Source organism: Sinohyriopsis cumingii, chromosome 8 (assembly GCF_028554795.1).
Source record: "Sinohyriopsis cumingii isolate HCF-2022 chromosome 8, ASM2855479v2, whole genome shotgun sequence".
Taxonomy (NCBI): domain Eukaryota; kingdom Metazoa; phylum Mollusca; class Bivalvia; order Unionida; family Unionidae; genus Sinohyriopsis; species Sinohyriopsis cumingii.
Window position 1 is genome coordinate 90,012,549 of NC_142968.1, and position 17,756 is coordinate 90,030,304.

Genomic DNA, 17,756 nt, shown 5'->3' on the forward strand with positions numbered 1-17,756 from the left:
CACAATAATGGAACTGTAAACTGGTCTACAATTACCATGATTTCATTACTAAAGATGGCTATATACACACAACAATGGAACTGTAAACTGGTCTACAATTACCATGATTTCATTACTAAAGATGGCTATATACACACAACAATGGAACTGTAAACTGGTCTATAATTACCATGATTTCATTACTAAAGATGGCTATATAGACACAACAATGAAACTGTAAACTGGTCTACAATTACCATGATTTCATTACTAAAGATGGCTATATAGACACAACAATGGAACTGTAAACTGGTCTACAATTACCATGATTTCATTACTAAAGATGGCTATATAGACACAACAATGGAACTGTAAACTGGTCTATAATTACCATGATTTCATTACTAAAGATGGCTATATAGACACAACAATGAAACTGTAAACTGGTCTACAATTACCATGATTTCATTACTAAAGATGGCTATATAGATACAACAGTGGAACTGTAAACTGGTTTACAATTACCATGATTTAACTACTAAAGATGGCTATATACACACAACAATGGAACTGTAAACTAGTCTACAATTACCATGATTTCATTACTAAAGATGGCTATATAGACACAACAATGGAACTGTAAACTGGTCTATAATTACCATGATTTCATTACTAAAGATGGCTATATACACACAACAATGGAACTGTAAGCTGGTCTACAATTACCATGATTTCATTACTAAAGATGGCTATATAGACACAACAATGGAACTGTAAACTGGTCTACAATTACCATGATTTCATTACTAAAGATGGCTATATACACACAACAATGGAACTGTAAACTGGTCTACAATTACCATGATTTCATTACTAAAGATGGATATATAGACACAATAATGGAACTGTAAACTGGTCTACAATTACCATGATTTCATTACTAAAGATGGCTATATAGACACAACAATGGAACTGTAAACTGGTCTACAATTACCATGATTTCATTACTAAAGATGGATATATAGACACAATAATGGAACTGTAAACTGGTCTACAATTACCATGATTTCATTACTAAAGATGGCTATATAGACACAACAATGGAACTGTAAACTGGTCTACAATTACCATGATTTCATTACTAAAGATGGCTATATACACACAACAATGGAACTGTAAGCTGGTCTATAATTACCATGATTTCATTACTAAAGATGGCTATATAGACACAACAATGAAACTGTAAACTGGTCTACAATTACCATGATTTCATTACTAAAGATGGCTATATAGATACAACAGTGGAACTGTAAACTGGTTTACAATTACCATGATTTAACTACTAAAGATGGCTATATACACACAACAATGGAACTGTAAACTAGTCTACAATTACCATGATTTCATTACTAAAGATGGCTATATAGACACAACAATGGAACTGTAAACTGGTCTACAATTACCATGATTTCATTACTAAAGATGGCTATATAGACACAACAATGGAACTGTAAACTGGTCTACAATTACCACGATTTAATTACTAAAGATGGCTATATACACAAGAGACTTTATTGCAAATCTGATCTAATTCACCTTTTATATATAGGATTAGAATGACTTGTCAACAACATAAATAAAGTCATCAGAATTTTGATCAATTACAGTGATGTCAGTTACAGAAGAAAAATCAGAAACTCACAACAAAGTAAAAAAAACAACAACTTTGTGAACAAAAGTAAAATTTTCAGTGTTATGGACAGTTAAGGACAAAGCAAAGATGAATTTGTGTGGTGAAATAAACCTTACTGTTGTGCTGATATTAGGGGTAATGAATTTAGATGCAGGGTATGTTCTGAGACAGGCAACAAAGCTACGATGCCATTACTATTGTTACCATCTGTGGTACAAATAGCTTTATCCCAGACTTGTCGACTAAAAATCCCAAAGGATATATGGTAAATCCAGATCCTACTTATATGAACAAAATGAGTTGGCATCTTAATTTACATATGTTGTGAGTGCAACAAATCTACCTTTAGATGTAATTATTCCTCTAGCAGTAAAGATGACAACACAGCCAGCATTTATACCATAAGTAGACTGTAAATACTCTAAATAATGCATGAACATGGGTCCAAAAATAGCAAAGGGATAATAATGGCAGTAATACAAACAATGCAAAAGTATGTAGAAACAAAACAAAGAATGTAGATGTCTATTAAAATAGTTATGTCTCCTTGAGTACCCAGAAGAGTCATTGCAATCCTATTAATTATAAATTTAGGAATTTCAGGAAAAGGTTTCAGTATTGGTCATATAAATATTCAAGGCATCAGAGAGAAAATACTTCAAGTTAAACACATGTTAACTTCTCCAGGTGTCAATATTGGTTGGATAAATATTCATGGCATCAGAGGGAAAATATGTCAAGTTGAACACATGTTAACTTCTCCAGGTGTCAGTATTGGTTGTATAAATATTCATGGCATCAGAGGGAAAATATGTCAAGTTGAACACATGTTAACTTCTCCAGGTGTCAATATTGGTTGGATAAATATTCATGGCATCAGAGGGAAAATATGTCAAGTTGAACACATGTTAACTTCTCCAGGTGTCAATATTGGTTGTATAAATATTCAAGGCATCAGAGGGAAAATACGTCAAGTTGAACACATGTTAACTTCTCCAGGTGTCAGTATTGGTTGTATAAATATTCATGGCATTAGAGGGAAAATATGTCAAGTTGAACACACGTTTACTTCTCCAGATGACGATGTATACCTGCTTGGCAAAACTTACTGAAAGTCTAACTGATAATTTTCTCTGCATTGATGGATATGACATACCTGTCCACAGAGTCAGGGAGGCAGGATGTAGGGGATTCCTAGCACATGTCAAAAATGGTACAGATTACAAATAACTATGGATCTTGAATCCAAAAAGTTGAATCAGTATAAATTCAGATCACCCTGGAAAAAGTCAAAACTTATGAAATGGGTTTCTTATATAGGCACCCATCTTCAAATATTGACTGGAATGAAGACATTGAATTAGGATCTCGCAGAAACACTTGTGGACATAGCTGTTAGAGTATATTGAAAGATTTTACATTTGAATGCAAGAGAGCACATTGGATTTATGATGATTACACTTAAAATGAGTTGAGTAATAGAACTTTAACATGAATTTCACTTTACAAAATTTATTTAATTGGTGATGTAGGGTTTAACGCCATTTTTCAGCACACGATAGGCTATATATGGCAGCCAGTATTTATGGTGAAGGAAGAACCTGGGAAATCCCTGGAAAGAACCACCGACCCACGAGAAGCTACTGGCAAGCTTTCTCACATACCCACATTGGCCGAATCCGTATTTAGTTGGTATTTATTTATTAAAGTGCTGCCTCCAGTAGGGATTTTCATTTATTCAAATTTCATATTATTATTTACCATGTGCTACAAGATTGCTGTTTGAAAAGAACATTTAACAAAATATACAAATTATTATTATACGTTTATGCTGATTCAACTTTCTTTCTACTGTCTACCATTTTCAATGATAAAAAGAGCTATATATAAAGTTTTCAGTTACCCATTTTGGTTTTGATTCATTTCCATTCAACAAATAGGAGTCAGTTTTTGAGTATTGTAATAAAAGGCGATCCACATCTGACCTTGGGTTGTAAATGGGTTTTGCAAGTTATTGAGGGAGTGGCTTATACAGCTAATGAATCAGACCTTTCTGTTTGGTTGTCCTCAGATATTACTGTTTGTTGTAGAAATACCTGGATGATGCTGAGAAGGACAAGGAGAGGTACCTGAAGGAGCTGGAGGCATACCAGAGAACTGATGCTTACAAGTCTTTTAAGACGCAGCAGGACAAAAGAATTAAAGGTTGCAGAAGAGTATCTCATTTACATTTGATAGAGTGATACAGTCATTAAAATAAATAATATGTCTCAACATGACAACCCACTAACAAAAGGACATGGTGATATTTTTCAAAAAGCTGGTCTTCATGATTACAGTGTGACAAGAATCTAAAACAATTATTCATTTAATGTGAAATTTATTAAACTCATTTATCAATAAACTGCTTCTTTCTTCAAACAGCTTGTAACACATTGTTACCAATAAACCAATAATTACCAATAAACCAATAAATACCAATAAACCAAAGAGTCTATCATACATTTATACTGATACACAATTCATGCAAAATAATTCATCTGTATACATACATATGAATCATGCTCATGTAAAACACAATTCAGGCACAATCAGTTGTTTACATATGATTTATGATAGCTGTTTATAGGAATCTGTTTCATCCACATTTATTTGTCAGTTCCATCGAACAGAAAAGTAAGTTGCTTTGGTTAGTTTTGGTACATATCAATCAGCAATACATGCAAGATTAACCATCACTAATCGTAATTCCTCACACTTCAAACATTAAAGATCTTGCTGATAACCTCAGAGATGGACTGAAGTACTCATGATGTTGGGTCATCCAGGCATACAGTGTTATTCATATAGGAACCCACAAGGGCTTTAACATCTTTGTGGTCACAGTATAGTGGAAAGTTTCCATGTTCCACATACATCTAGCGATGTAATATTTAATGCAGTTATAAGGTTTATTTGTTCATAACTTATCCTACAGATGCTAAGAAAATGCTTTAAGTTAATTTAGTTTCTATTGCTTTTCACAAATGAAGGAATTGAATTGTAGTTCTTGATTTGTGCAGTCAGGTCCGGTTTGTCCAACCCATGTCATTATCATTGTTGTCATCATATAAAACAGACTGTCAGGATATCATATTGTCATCATATAATAAAAACTGTCAGGATATCATTATTTTCATCATATAAAACAGACTGTCATGATATCACTATTTCATCATATAAATCAGACTGTCAGGATATCACTATTTAATGATATATAGACTGTCAGGATATCATTATTGTTATATAATACAGACTGTAAGGATATCATTATTGTTATATAATACAGACTGTCAGGATATCATTATTGTTATATAATACAGACTGTCAGGATATCATTATTGTTATATAATACAGACTGTCAGGATATCATTATTGTTATATAATACAGACTGTCAGGATATCATTACTGTCAGGATATCATTATTGTCATCATATAATACAGAATGTTAAGAGTTTCACTGGTGAAAAAGGTGTAATTACCATGCAACTTAAGATTATATAATAATTCATTGTCAGTGATATGATCTTAGTCATTTCTGCTAGGTAACATAGTGCTATGGTAAGCTCAGGATTATTTAATACCTGCAATTTCCCAAAATCAGTGGATAGTTTTGAGTAATAAACAATATATCAGTGAAGCAAGTTACTATTTTATATTTGTAAAGTAAATACTTGTAATACTAAGTTAAGCACTTCTGAAACAGGGTTTGTTAGTCCGCAAGGTTTTGCAGTGCCAACTAGTCACTATTTTATTTCACTTTTGACTTTTATTCATCTTAGACTGGTTTCATATACTTTGGTTAACCAAAACCAAGTTTTTAACTTCATTATGAAGAGAACAAGAATGGCTGCAATTAGGTTGACCTAGAATGAGGTTAAAAAAAATACCTAATTCTTCCAGATAAGAGGTATGTGATTCAATATTTTAAAATCGAGATAATTTCACAGTATTTTCACCTTGTGACAGTAGTCAGCCATTTTGGATAATGCACTGATTATCATTGGTTACACAATGTTTGAAATGTTTACATTTAACCATTGTTTTTCAAGTCTCCAATGTCAGCACACAGCAACTGACCATGACCAATAATTTTTGTAAAGTTATCATAAAAGAAAGAACAAAAAAAAGTGACAATATTGAATACAGATCTTTCCAGTGTTATGGTTGGGCCTTAAAAGGGCTGTTCTAAAGTTTGTCTTCTTGAAGGAGTTTGAGCTGCAGCATCATATCCCTCAAATCCATTTGGTAATTCTCAAAATGTTGGTGGATGCCCTCATCTGTCATTCATCTCAAATCCATGTTCATTGTTGTAATTCTCAAAAAGTTGCTGGATGCCCTCATCTGTCATTCATCTCAAATCCATGTTCTTTGTTGTAATTCTCAAAAAGTTGCTGGATGCCTTCATCTGTCATTCGTCTCAAATCCATGATGTAATTCTCAAAAAGTTGCTGGATGCCCTCATCTGTCATTCATCTCAAATCCCTATCATAATACCCTCCTACATTGATCTCCCACCCAGTTGCTCTTTTCCCATGTGCTTCTGCATAAGCAATAATAGTTAGCTTTCTTTCACAGTGTACGAGTTTCTTACAGCAATTGTTGTTACTTTGTATGACAACATTCATTCAGATTCAAAATTCAGCACAAGGTACGATGTGAAAGTTCAGGTCCAATATTTATATTTATTTGGAAACACCAAAGTATATAAAACTTGTTGAAATTAGTAGTTTTATGAACTAACACCAAAGTATATAAAACTTGTTGAAATTAGCAGTTTTATGAACTAACACCAAAGTATATAAAACTTGTTGAAATTAGTAGTTTTATGACCTACAACTCCTCAACACAGGTATCATCTTAAATTTTTTTATAAAGTGTTATAGCCGTCATCACTCAGCAAGCTACACCTTTTAGGGACGTATAATGTGTAATGGAAACAAATGCTTCAGTCATTGAAAAATCTGCATTTTTAAACACCCTGATGTCAATAGGGTATCATTTGCAAAACTCATTATATTTTGTGTATATTAGGTACTAGATTTTGCAGAACCTTGTGCAACAAAATTCACAGCAATCTATGATTGTTTCATGTGTATTTAGACTGTGTTGACTCTTTACCATTAACAAAAATATCTTTTTGCAAAAGGTTAACTAATCTGACATTTGATCATTGATCACTTGGCACAGAGGTCATAATAAAAAAATGGGCTATGCTGAAGCAATGTTCATTTTAACTTTACTGTCTATTTCAGACATGGAAAATAAAACCCCAGGTATGGATGTGGTATGTATCACAATTAATTTTGCATCATTCTTCCCTTTCAAATTTGAATGTCAGGAAGGTCCAGTGGGTCAGATTCATCGATACTGTTGTGATTGGTTTTGGGTCAGATTCATTTATATTATTGTAAAGTGATTTGGGGTAAAATTCACTTATATTTTAGTGACACTTTAGAGAAGTAGTTATTTCAAAATGTGATAAGGGGAGTAACTCTAGTGTGGTCTCTTCAACTCTATCTGAACTCCATTTAACCAGTTATTGGTTACATATAACAAAATATAATGAATTGGTTATTTCCAGTCTTGTATGTACTTGTCTTATGTTCCAGTCTGACATCTGAATTTTCTACAAAGTGCTTATATATATATATATATATATATATATATATATATATATATATATATATATATATATATAATGAGGACTTTGTATGGCGCTTAATCTTTGGAAGCTCTAAGTGCTTTACAACATTAGACAACACCTATAAGATAAAAAACATCTGTACTGTAATAACATGATTACAAACACAAACACCAAGAAATTAGAAAAACATTAAAAAAAACATGCTGAGAATAATTAAGGTAGGAAACATTATTAGGTCTTTAAGTTTGTATATATAATACCATGTTATTCAAATGATGTGGGGCTGATTATGCTGTGTTATATTGAAAATGGTTAGCTTAGTAATCATCCAGGTACATACTTGAGCGGTTTCTCTGTTATATTATTATTGATTTGGTTTTATGAATGGTCTCTCTAATTAACTTTATGTATGTGATTGCAAGATACAGTACAGTACAAGATCCTTATACATTACTTTTTATCTGATGATCAGGTTTATCTAACAGTTTAATTTCGTTGCCTTTGTTCAAATAAACAAGAATAGATTCTACATTATAGACTAACAGTTATAAACCAACAAAATCTAATTAGGAAACTTAATTCATTCAAACACAATCTCACTAATAATTTTACACTAACCTTTTGTGATTGTTGAAATGTCATATGATCAGTATATGAAGAGTAAGGAATTTTGGGGGAAAAAAGGCTGTAAAAGTATACATCAAAAACTAATGTTAATACTTCTAGGCCAACATAAGTATGAAAATGGATCAAGAATATGCATTTATAAATGAGAGTGACTAGCAGGATTACTTTTTCTTGCCTTCTAAAATTACTAGGTGTGCATAACTGGGATGGTTTCAAGCTAAAATAATGCAAAGAATTTTACCAACAGGTTCATTTTTGAACAAAATTGGAAATGTCCCGACAAGCATGTGCTCTTTATGTAATGACTCCTTAGATCTCATCTTTTTTTTAACTGTTCCAAAACCGAGTCATTACTTACTAGTTTCGTATGGGGTAAGTGTAATCATCTATATAATGTTCAAGTTTCAAAAAGAAAATTTATTCGTGGTATAATAGACCAATACAAAAGAGACAGAATGATAAATCTCCTTTTGTTGCAAATGAAATCACATATCTATAGATGAAATTTACCAATGAAACATCAAAGATTGCCCATTTAAAAAAAGAAATTAAGTTCTATTGCATTTCAGAAAAATATTATGCATATATCAATTGTACATAGAAAAAATTTGATGACAAATGACAACTATACAAACATTACTTCGAATGATAAATACCATATTTTAATTACAAAAGGACAATTTTACTTCAGCTCAGAAATGTCTATATATGAAATTAAGCATGTATGCATTGATGGAGGTACGACTTCCTTGTCCACCAGAGTGGTACACACACAGACACATTTATAACATGTTTTTAAAATGACTATTTTCTTTACTCATTTGACAATATTTACATTCTTTTATCATTTTAAATGATTATTTTCTCTTATTATTAATATTCTACTAAAACAACTGCATAGATTAGGAGACAAATAATACTGTAACAGTTTACTGCATTACACCTTTGAAATTACTATACTTTTATAGATGTGTATATATAACTATTACATTTTACCTTTCTAATATACCAACAACAAACTCAAGAAAATTAAAATCTCAAATTAGTTAAAGCTTTTTTGAGTGACCTTGCGAGAAAGAAAACCCCCACTGTGTCATTATCTTAGTTACAAGGAAATATTACCAACTGGATATAAAACCTATTTAAATTTGAGCTGTAAGATTTATGCTGATTCAGTGTGATAGCAAAAGGCAGTAACAGAAAAATGAAAATAGTGCCCTTTCTATGATTGGGGTTGAATGAATTTATTAAAAGTTTTCTTTTTTATCAGAGTAATGACCCAGAAGATGAAGTTATTGGATCTTTTGATGTTCCAATCTTTACAGAAGAGTTTATGGATCACAATAAAGGTAGGTTAAATATTTGCATCCAGTCCTGATATTAGTACATTTTAGGCACTCTGTTTACTCATGTGGAAGCACAAAGGTTATCAACACTTGGTCAAATGACATGTCATCGACAGATATTTCATCAAAATTGTCAACAAATTTAAAAGATTGATACACAATCTCAATATTGCTGTGTTTCCATTTGTATTATAAATAAATACATATAGATAACAATAATATGCACAAATTGCTTCTCAAAATTCACCAGCCTTAGAAGGTTATTTTAATACTATATTGGATTTTAATATAATTTCATCCAAGCATATTCACTCTCTGATCACAGTAAGTATTGATTTACCTGTCTGAATTTACAGCGTTTCAGCTTGGGTTTTGTCCAGGAATGATTTGATCCAAACATTTCAGACATTTATCTTTTATGTTATTTTTCATTCTTCATTGCATTCAAAAATTCTTACATATTTGGGATACTGGTTTCTTGTTGTAGCAAAACATCAAATGATTTGCAGTTTCTATCTAAACATTCTTTAGATCTCGCCTCATATTTTCTTGGACCACTCCGGTTGCCTAGTGGTTAGAGCATCAGCCTCAGAAGCGGGAGGTTGTGGGTTCAAACCCAGGCCGTGTCATACCAAAGACTTATAAAAATGGTACTAACCACTGCCTCGCTAGGCACTCAGCATTAAGAGGTTATTTTTAGGACTGGTCGGCCAGGTGTCAGGATAATGTGCTAGACATCACTATAAACTGCCACACTGCAGACATCATAGTGATATGACTGAAAATTTGTTCAAACTACATTAAAAATCCTAATCATACACACACATATTTTCTCTTTGACACTCCACAATGGGTATGGATAATTAAAGGAAGACTTTGCACAAAAGTTTCCACTAAAACATATGGAAATATGGATTATTTAGCTAATGAATACATGTTATCTGTGGGATTTTTATACCTTATGCTTACAATCCATCTATTACTATAACCAAATAGGCACAGAAAAGGATCTGGAAAAAAATTGTTGACCAAGTGACTTGTCAACAAAGTTTCTGACAGGTATGCCTGTTCATGGGTGTTGTTTGATGGAGTGTTGTCCACCATAAGTATCATGTAGATTCTGTATACATAATTACTGAATTTGAAACTAGAGATATCAGTCATCACAAAATATCTGACCTTTGACCTTTGGCACCCGTCCAGTCCAGGGCTGCATCGAAAGCTCTGTAACTCTTTTTATTTATTCATCAAAGTCAAACACGTTAGATAATTTCACCCTAAATCATTTTGGTATAGACAGAATCCAGATTACATGGAGAACCTGTTGACACTGAGGGATATAGAGATAGAATGGACATGCAGAGGAATTTACAAGATAGACTGAAGGATAAAGGAACCTTGGAAAAAAGCCTGGACATTTATAGATTCACATGACAGACTATTGGATATAGGTACCATAGACAGAAGCCTGGACATATATAGATTCACATGACAAACTGTTGGATATAGGTACCATAGACAGAAGCCTGGACACATAGATAGATTCACATGACAGACTATTGGATATAGGTACCATGTACAAGCCTGGACACATAGATGGATTCACATGACAGACTGTTGGATATAGGTACCATGGACAGAAGCCTGGACACAGATGGATTCACATGACAGACTGTTGGATATAGGTATCATGGACAGAAGCCTGGACACATAGATGGATTCACATGACAGACTGTTGGATATAGGTATCATGGACAGAAGCCTGGACACATAGATGGATTCATATGACAGACTGTTGGATATAGGTATCATGGACAGAAACCTGGACACATAGATGGATTCATATGACAGACTGTTGGATATAGGTACCATGGACAGAAGCCTGGACGCATAGATGGATTCACATGACAGACTGTTGGATATAGGTACCATGGACAGAAGCCTGGACACATAGATGGATTTACATGACAAACTGTTGGATAAAGGTTCCATGGATAGAAGCTTGGACACAAATGGACTTGTATGAGGAATTACAATGTATCAGGAAAAAAAGTGGATATAAATAAAAGTTTTTCCTCCACCTTTTCTGTGGAAAGTAATATTATTCACATTTCCACCCATCAGACCTTTTGTCTGTCAATCCATCTATTTCATCCTTTCTGCTCACTAACTGTATGAGATAACGAAGATCAGAATAAATCACCATTTGAAAGTATGTCAAATAAGACATCAAGGGTTTTGATCAAATATCAGTGTTGCAAGTCATTATTTGTTAATCTCTGTCACATTTTCCCTACTTCTTTCTACCTTAAGAGCTGTTTGAGATATATCCTCACCCCGACAATTTAAAGACTCCTGGTGACCTAATATATATTGAATATGGAAGATTCTGAATATTAAATGGAACATTCTTTGTAATTTGCTTGATGTGTACCAAGGCTGGTTGAAAGGCCTTAAACGGTTGGAATGTTATGCTATCGGAATGACGATGCTTACAGATAGAATGACTATATATGTATATATGTGTGTGTGTGTGTGTGTGGAACAATGGATATTCTGATGGAAAAAGTGTAAAAACAACACATTAAAATTGAACAATGTTGAATTGCATGTCTACAGAACTGGTCTAGTAAACATGACAAATTTCACATAGACTTCTAATTGCAATTTTAAAGTTTTGCCTCAGAAATGAAAGTGTGGAAAATGAATGGAAGAAAAGACAAATAGAAAAATATATTAAAAATATTACAACTGAGGAATTGTGCAAAGATAAAAGCAAAGCTAGATGTCTTGATATTTAATTGGAACTAATTAGTTAGGATTGTACAGATGTGATGTAAACCCGATACAGGAAGGAAGGAACAAATCTTCAAGTTCAAAGGTGGCAAGTCAAATATATTTGTTTCTGTCACATTTTTTATTCATCTCTAGCTGTTTTATAAAAATGTCTGAGACATGGTAGACGTATTGGTTTTGTCAGACCCACCACTTGCATTTTCTAGACAGTAAATCCCTTAATTATCTTTAGATTTCGTTCAAATTTAGTTAGAAGCTATATATTATGGAAACTTTTGCGGAGTTCAGTTGTCAACGTTTTGCGTCATTTAAGATTTGTAGGCCTTTATTTTTCAGACCAATCATTTCTTGACAAAAACTCCATTAATTATTGAATTTCAACCAAATTGTATTATATGATGAGGGATGAGCTTACTGTTCTCAGTTTAATGGTATGTTGTATAATACAGTTAAGTTTCTGTCTTTAAGGTCAAAACCAATGATTACATTTTCTACCCCTTTCTGCAGTTAATTACTTTAATAGCATTAAAAGACTGAGTCATGATAATTGGTTACTTTCTATGCCATTCCAGTTATTCAGTAGCTTTGTCACAAAAGTCAGAATTTATCATTGTTTGTTTATGTAGACTTTAAGTTACATGTTAATTTAAATACCCTGTATCCTTTAAAACTCTAATAGAGAACCTTTTAAATGCATTTATTTGATCCCTAATTAGAGCTTGGGATCTTGAATAAAATCCATTTTCCTCGTTTTCAAATATTATACATTTTCTAGCATTAACTTCACAACCAGTGACCATGAAACATTTTGGCTGCCAGTATAAAGTAACATATTAAAGAAAAGTATAAAAACCTATTACAGATATTTCTGTTTTGCAGTTTAAATTTATTTTCAATGAAGAACACTTAGTTATCAAATTTGAACAACTTGAGTACTCCATTGAAAATGCTCAGGTTTTATTTCCCATCCCAGACCCCATGAATATGCTCTGAACAGTCTATATGACTTCATCAAAACATTCTTTCTTATATTTGATCATAAATACAGATTAAGCAGAAAACATATTTTATCATCTAATAGTGGATATTGGTAAAATTCACACTTTGTATTCATAGTTATTTCTTGTCAGTAGAAGTTTCACAAATATGTAAAGCCAACTCAATAGCAAAGTTGCTTTCCAGCCAAGATAATGTCCCCAATTTGTTATATATTTCATGAAAAATATATAGGGGACAAATTAACAGATGAAATCACTGCTTTCCAGTAAGTATGCATAATTTAGTTTCCCTTTCATGATGTTTAATTCTTTATTATTTTAATTATTGATTTTTCCTCAACAGCTAGAGAAGCAGAGCTGCGTCAACTACGTAAGCAGACGACAGAACTAGAAGAACAAAATGCCATTTTGAGTAAGCACATTGAGAACATGAAACATGCAATAGAGAAGCTAGAAATTGAAGCCGTGCAGCAGCGAAGTACAAACATGGCACTACAAAATCACCTTGATGCTCTCCGCACTGCGCTTACCACAAGTTTTGTCTCCGTACCACTGCCAGGCAAGTTCTGATCACAAACCACAAAATTTTCATTAGGAAAAGAAAACAATCTCAGACATAAATCATTTTTTTAATAACCCCACCTGTATGAAGTGAGAGTATACAGGAGTATTTGTGTCTGTCTGTCTGTCTAATTCAGTCTGTCACACAGTCTTGTGACTACAACTAGTCTTGCTGTTATGAATGGATTGAAAAATTACTTTGGTGCCATATTTGTTATTGTTGCCCTTTTCACTCACAGCTATTTACAGTGTATCTTGTGACTACAGCTTATCTCATAATTATCAATGAATTTCTCTTGTATGTACCATCATGTGACCACAGCATATCTCACAGTTATTAATGGATTTCCCTCATACTTGCCATCTTGTGACCACAGCTTATCTCACAGTTGTTAATAAATTTATCTCATAGTTTGTAACCATATGAATAACTGCACATCAACCAATTATATTACTTCTGTGACTCTTTGGAAATGTTTTAGCCAATTTTGAGTGCAACTGGAGTAAACTGGCCATACACAGCTTGAAACAAAGACAGTACAATAGACTCATTTCTATCATGGACGAGATTTTTGCTTGCCAGTATCCTAATCCCCCCCCTCCAGTCCAACAACATATCCTCTGATCCATAATTATTGTCTTTATCCAAGGATTTAGTGTTAAGTGGACCATTGGAAGAATAATATTTTGTTATTTTTTACTTTTTTCACATTCTAGCTGGGAAACTGTCTAAAGATACTCAATTATTTAACATGGTTCCATTTTACATGCAAACACAGCAACAGCTAAAAGGAATTGTTGAAATTAATTTGTAACCCATTGAGACGACCACTGCTATTGTTGTGTACCAGTAATGTTATGTGCCAAAAGGGCCAGTCTGTCAGGAAAAAAGGCTGACACCTAAAAACAAATTAATGTCACTATGACAAAAGTGCCATTCTCATTGGTGCACTTAAGTCTTCTAGGGGTCTTGAGTGGCCATGTGGTCTAAAGCACTCACCGTTACAGATTACTGCCATCTTACCTTTGTTGGAATGGGTTCAAGTCTCAGATTCGGCCAATGTGGGTAGGTGAGAAAGCTTGCCATTAACTTTTTGTGGGTCAGTGGTTCTTTCCAAGGTTTTCATGGATTCTTCCTCCACCATTAATATTGGTTGCCATGCATAGCCTATCTTGTGCTGAAAAAGGCATTAAACCCTGCAGCAGCAACAACAGTCTTCTAGAGAAATTGTGATGTGATAACATGAGCGTAGAAAAATAAATCTTGCAGTACCAAATAAAGGATGTTTATAACCTAGTTTAACAAATGAAATACCAGCAGTTTCAGTTTAATGCAGGAAATCATTCAAGCAAAGAGAAATTTTGTTTAAATAACTAAAAACTAATCTGCATTTATTGACAGTGAAATGGGGTAATCATTTCTGCATCTGACAAACCACTGGCCAACTCTCAACTCCCCACTAAAAATGTCCATGGCTCATTGAGCCAGACAACAACAGTACTTTGTTAAGAATCCTACTCTTTCGTGAGTAGCAACATACATATTATGTCTATGAAAATTCTCAAGCACGAAGTTTAGCAATAATCCCTGCTTATAGATTTTAGTATGCCCATCTCAAAAAAGCTCTATATATTGTTAGATTACATTTATATTTCTGATTCAAGACTTCCACCTTAAAGAACCATTGAGGAAGTAATTAGGCTGGAGACTAGTCATACTAAATGTTTTTCATGTAAACTTTTGTACAGGGCATCAAACTGCATGAATAATGACAGGATCCAGTTATGATTTTGGGTGGGGTTACATTTATTGAGATATAGATTATTTAATAGTTTTGTACACCCACCATAAGGCAGACCTGCCAACTCTTATGATTTTGCCATAAGTTTTACAAAAATTACCCTTAAAATACAGACCTACGGCATACTAGCAAAAACTACAACAAAATTATCGTTGCTGAAAAATCTGGATAATTGGTTCATATGTGTTTTCTTTAGATCTGGGTTTCATCTTAGACTTGTTAAACTTAGGGAACCAGACTAACTTTACAGCAGCACCCCAGATACTTTAAACTGCACCTATTTGTTCATGCGAAGCGTCTGCATGATCAAACTGTTGATCATAGAATTTTTTAAAATGGCATCCAGAAAGCAATGTTTAAGACGAAAGGGAAAATAAGCTTCTAGAAAAGTGTTAATAATCAACACAAAAGAATAAAAAGGAGTATTCAGATTCTTGTGAATAAAAGTTGGATAAGACACAATTATGTTTATTGGATGTCCGGTGTCAATTTGAGTATGTCTCATGGCAGGAGATTTGATTGCCGTCGTCATGTGAAATGAAAAAGAATTTCTAAGAACTATGTAAAGTTGAGAGATAGCAACAAGCCATTGAGCTGCATAGGGTTTGGAACTAGAGTTTTGCAACTGTACTAGTGGTAAATAAAGTCTACGCATACTTTACAAACTTTTCCGTTGAACATGATATTTATCGTCGATGCATCAAACTATTAATAATGTTTTCCAGCTTTACAATAGCAGTTATTGTTATTTTGTTACACTGCCTTACTGAGACGGATTCGTCAGGATTGGCAGGTCTGCAAAAGGTGGAGCAAGATATGTTTGATGTTATCCTTCTGTCTGCTTTTCCATCTGTTTCCAGTTTTGTATCTGACTAATAACTTTTCCACCACATACTGCTGCCAAACTTTGTGCATGGTTCATACATGAGGTAAGGAAGAAACCTATCAGTTTCTAGTCAAAAAGTCATATGTCAAGGTTACTGTGACAGAATGAAACAAAATCTTTCTGCACAATAACATTAGTTCTACATCATGATCATGGACCAAACTTTGTGGATGGCTTACACTTGAGTTAAGGATGAAACCTGTTTATTTTGGGGCCAAAAGTTCAAAGAATATGGTTACTGTGACTGAAAGAAGAAACATTTCAGTTCCTGGTCATGTACCTTCACCAAAGTTTGTGGATGACTTGCATGTTTGATAAGAAAGAAGCCTTTTGGTTTTGGGGTCAGAAGGTCATCAGTCAAGGTCACTGACTGAAACAAGAAAATAGTTTCTGCATAATAACTTAGTTCAAGACCATTTACCTTGATCAAAATGTTTGTGTACAGCTTGCACTTAATGGATGGAAAAAGCATGTTGATTTAGGGTCAGGAGGTCAATATCATTGTGACTTTAAAAAAAGTAGGTTTTACAGAATAACTCTGGATTAAGTTCCTTGACCAGATATTGTGGATGGTTTGCACTTGATATAATTAAAAAACCTATAGATGCTGGTGTCAAGGTCATGGTAAGTAATAAGTAAATAATGGTTTTTGTACAGTAAGTTTAGTTCAAGATGATACGCCTTACCAAAGGTCTAAATCATTGAGATCTTTTGCTCAATAATCTTTAGAGTTGACCATACCCTAGTAGCGCCTGCAAAGAAGACTGTCATCTGCTGCGTGGGCGTATAATGTGCCATTCTTGATACTCTTGTTTTATGCAGCATCATTCAATTATGGCTATATTGTATTGCAGTGCCTTCAGTAATTGTAATTGTTGCCTTTTTATTTCATGCTTTAATCTCAGATTTTTGAAAGTCAGTTGTAAAACATTCTAGTCTTTTACATACATTTTTAGTATTGATCTACTCGCATGCCAAAATCTTTACAACAAAGTCTGATAGTAATCTTCCTTATTCTCTAAATTGGCATCACACCACAATAGATTTTTCTTACTTTGTGTGTACTTAAAAAAACTTTTTATGCTTTTATAGGAATCCATGAAATCCCCACCCTGGAGTCAATAGACAATTACATGGCCCGCCTGCATTCCATAATTCTGGACAACCCACAGGAGAATGAGAACCTCATTGCCACAGTCCGAGATATCGTGGGGAAACTTAATATTGATGGGTATGGAAATTATTAATATTTTGTACTGTAATAGAGATGGGTGTGAGGTACACTGGCTAGATCACATCCCCTGGTAATAAATAACTTGAGTTGATGAGAATCTTGGGTTATGCCATGACACCTTGTGCTGATGTTTGCCCTTAAAAAATG

At 33.4% G+C, this 17,756-nt stretch overlaps 1 protein-coding gene across 5 annotated transcripts in view; it reads left to right on the forward strand.

The window, feature by feature from the left end:
* The window catches only part of LOC149794119 (high mobility group protein 20A-like), a 48,034-nt gene that overhangs the window by 22,286 nt on the left and 7,992 nt on the right, over positions 1 to 17,756 (forward strand). For all 5 annotated transcript variants that reach the window (XM_089968101.1, XM_089968099.1, XM_089968097.1 and 2 more), the window contains exons 6-10: positions 3,763 to 3,877; positions 6,968 to 6,999; positions 9,257 to 9,335; positions 13,470 to 13,685; positions 17,468 to 17,606. In XM_089968101.1, coding sequence (XP_089824227.1) covers positions 3,763 to 3,877; positions 6,968 to 6,999; positions 9,257 to 9,335; positions 13,470 to 13,685; positions 17,468 to 17,606 — 581 coding nt within the window. The remainder of the gene's footprint in view (positions 1 to 3,762; positions 3,878 to 6,967; positions 7,000 to 9,256; positions 9,336 to 13,469; positions 13,686 to 17,467; positions 17,607 to 17,756) is intronic.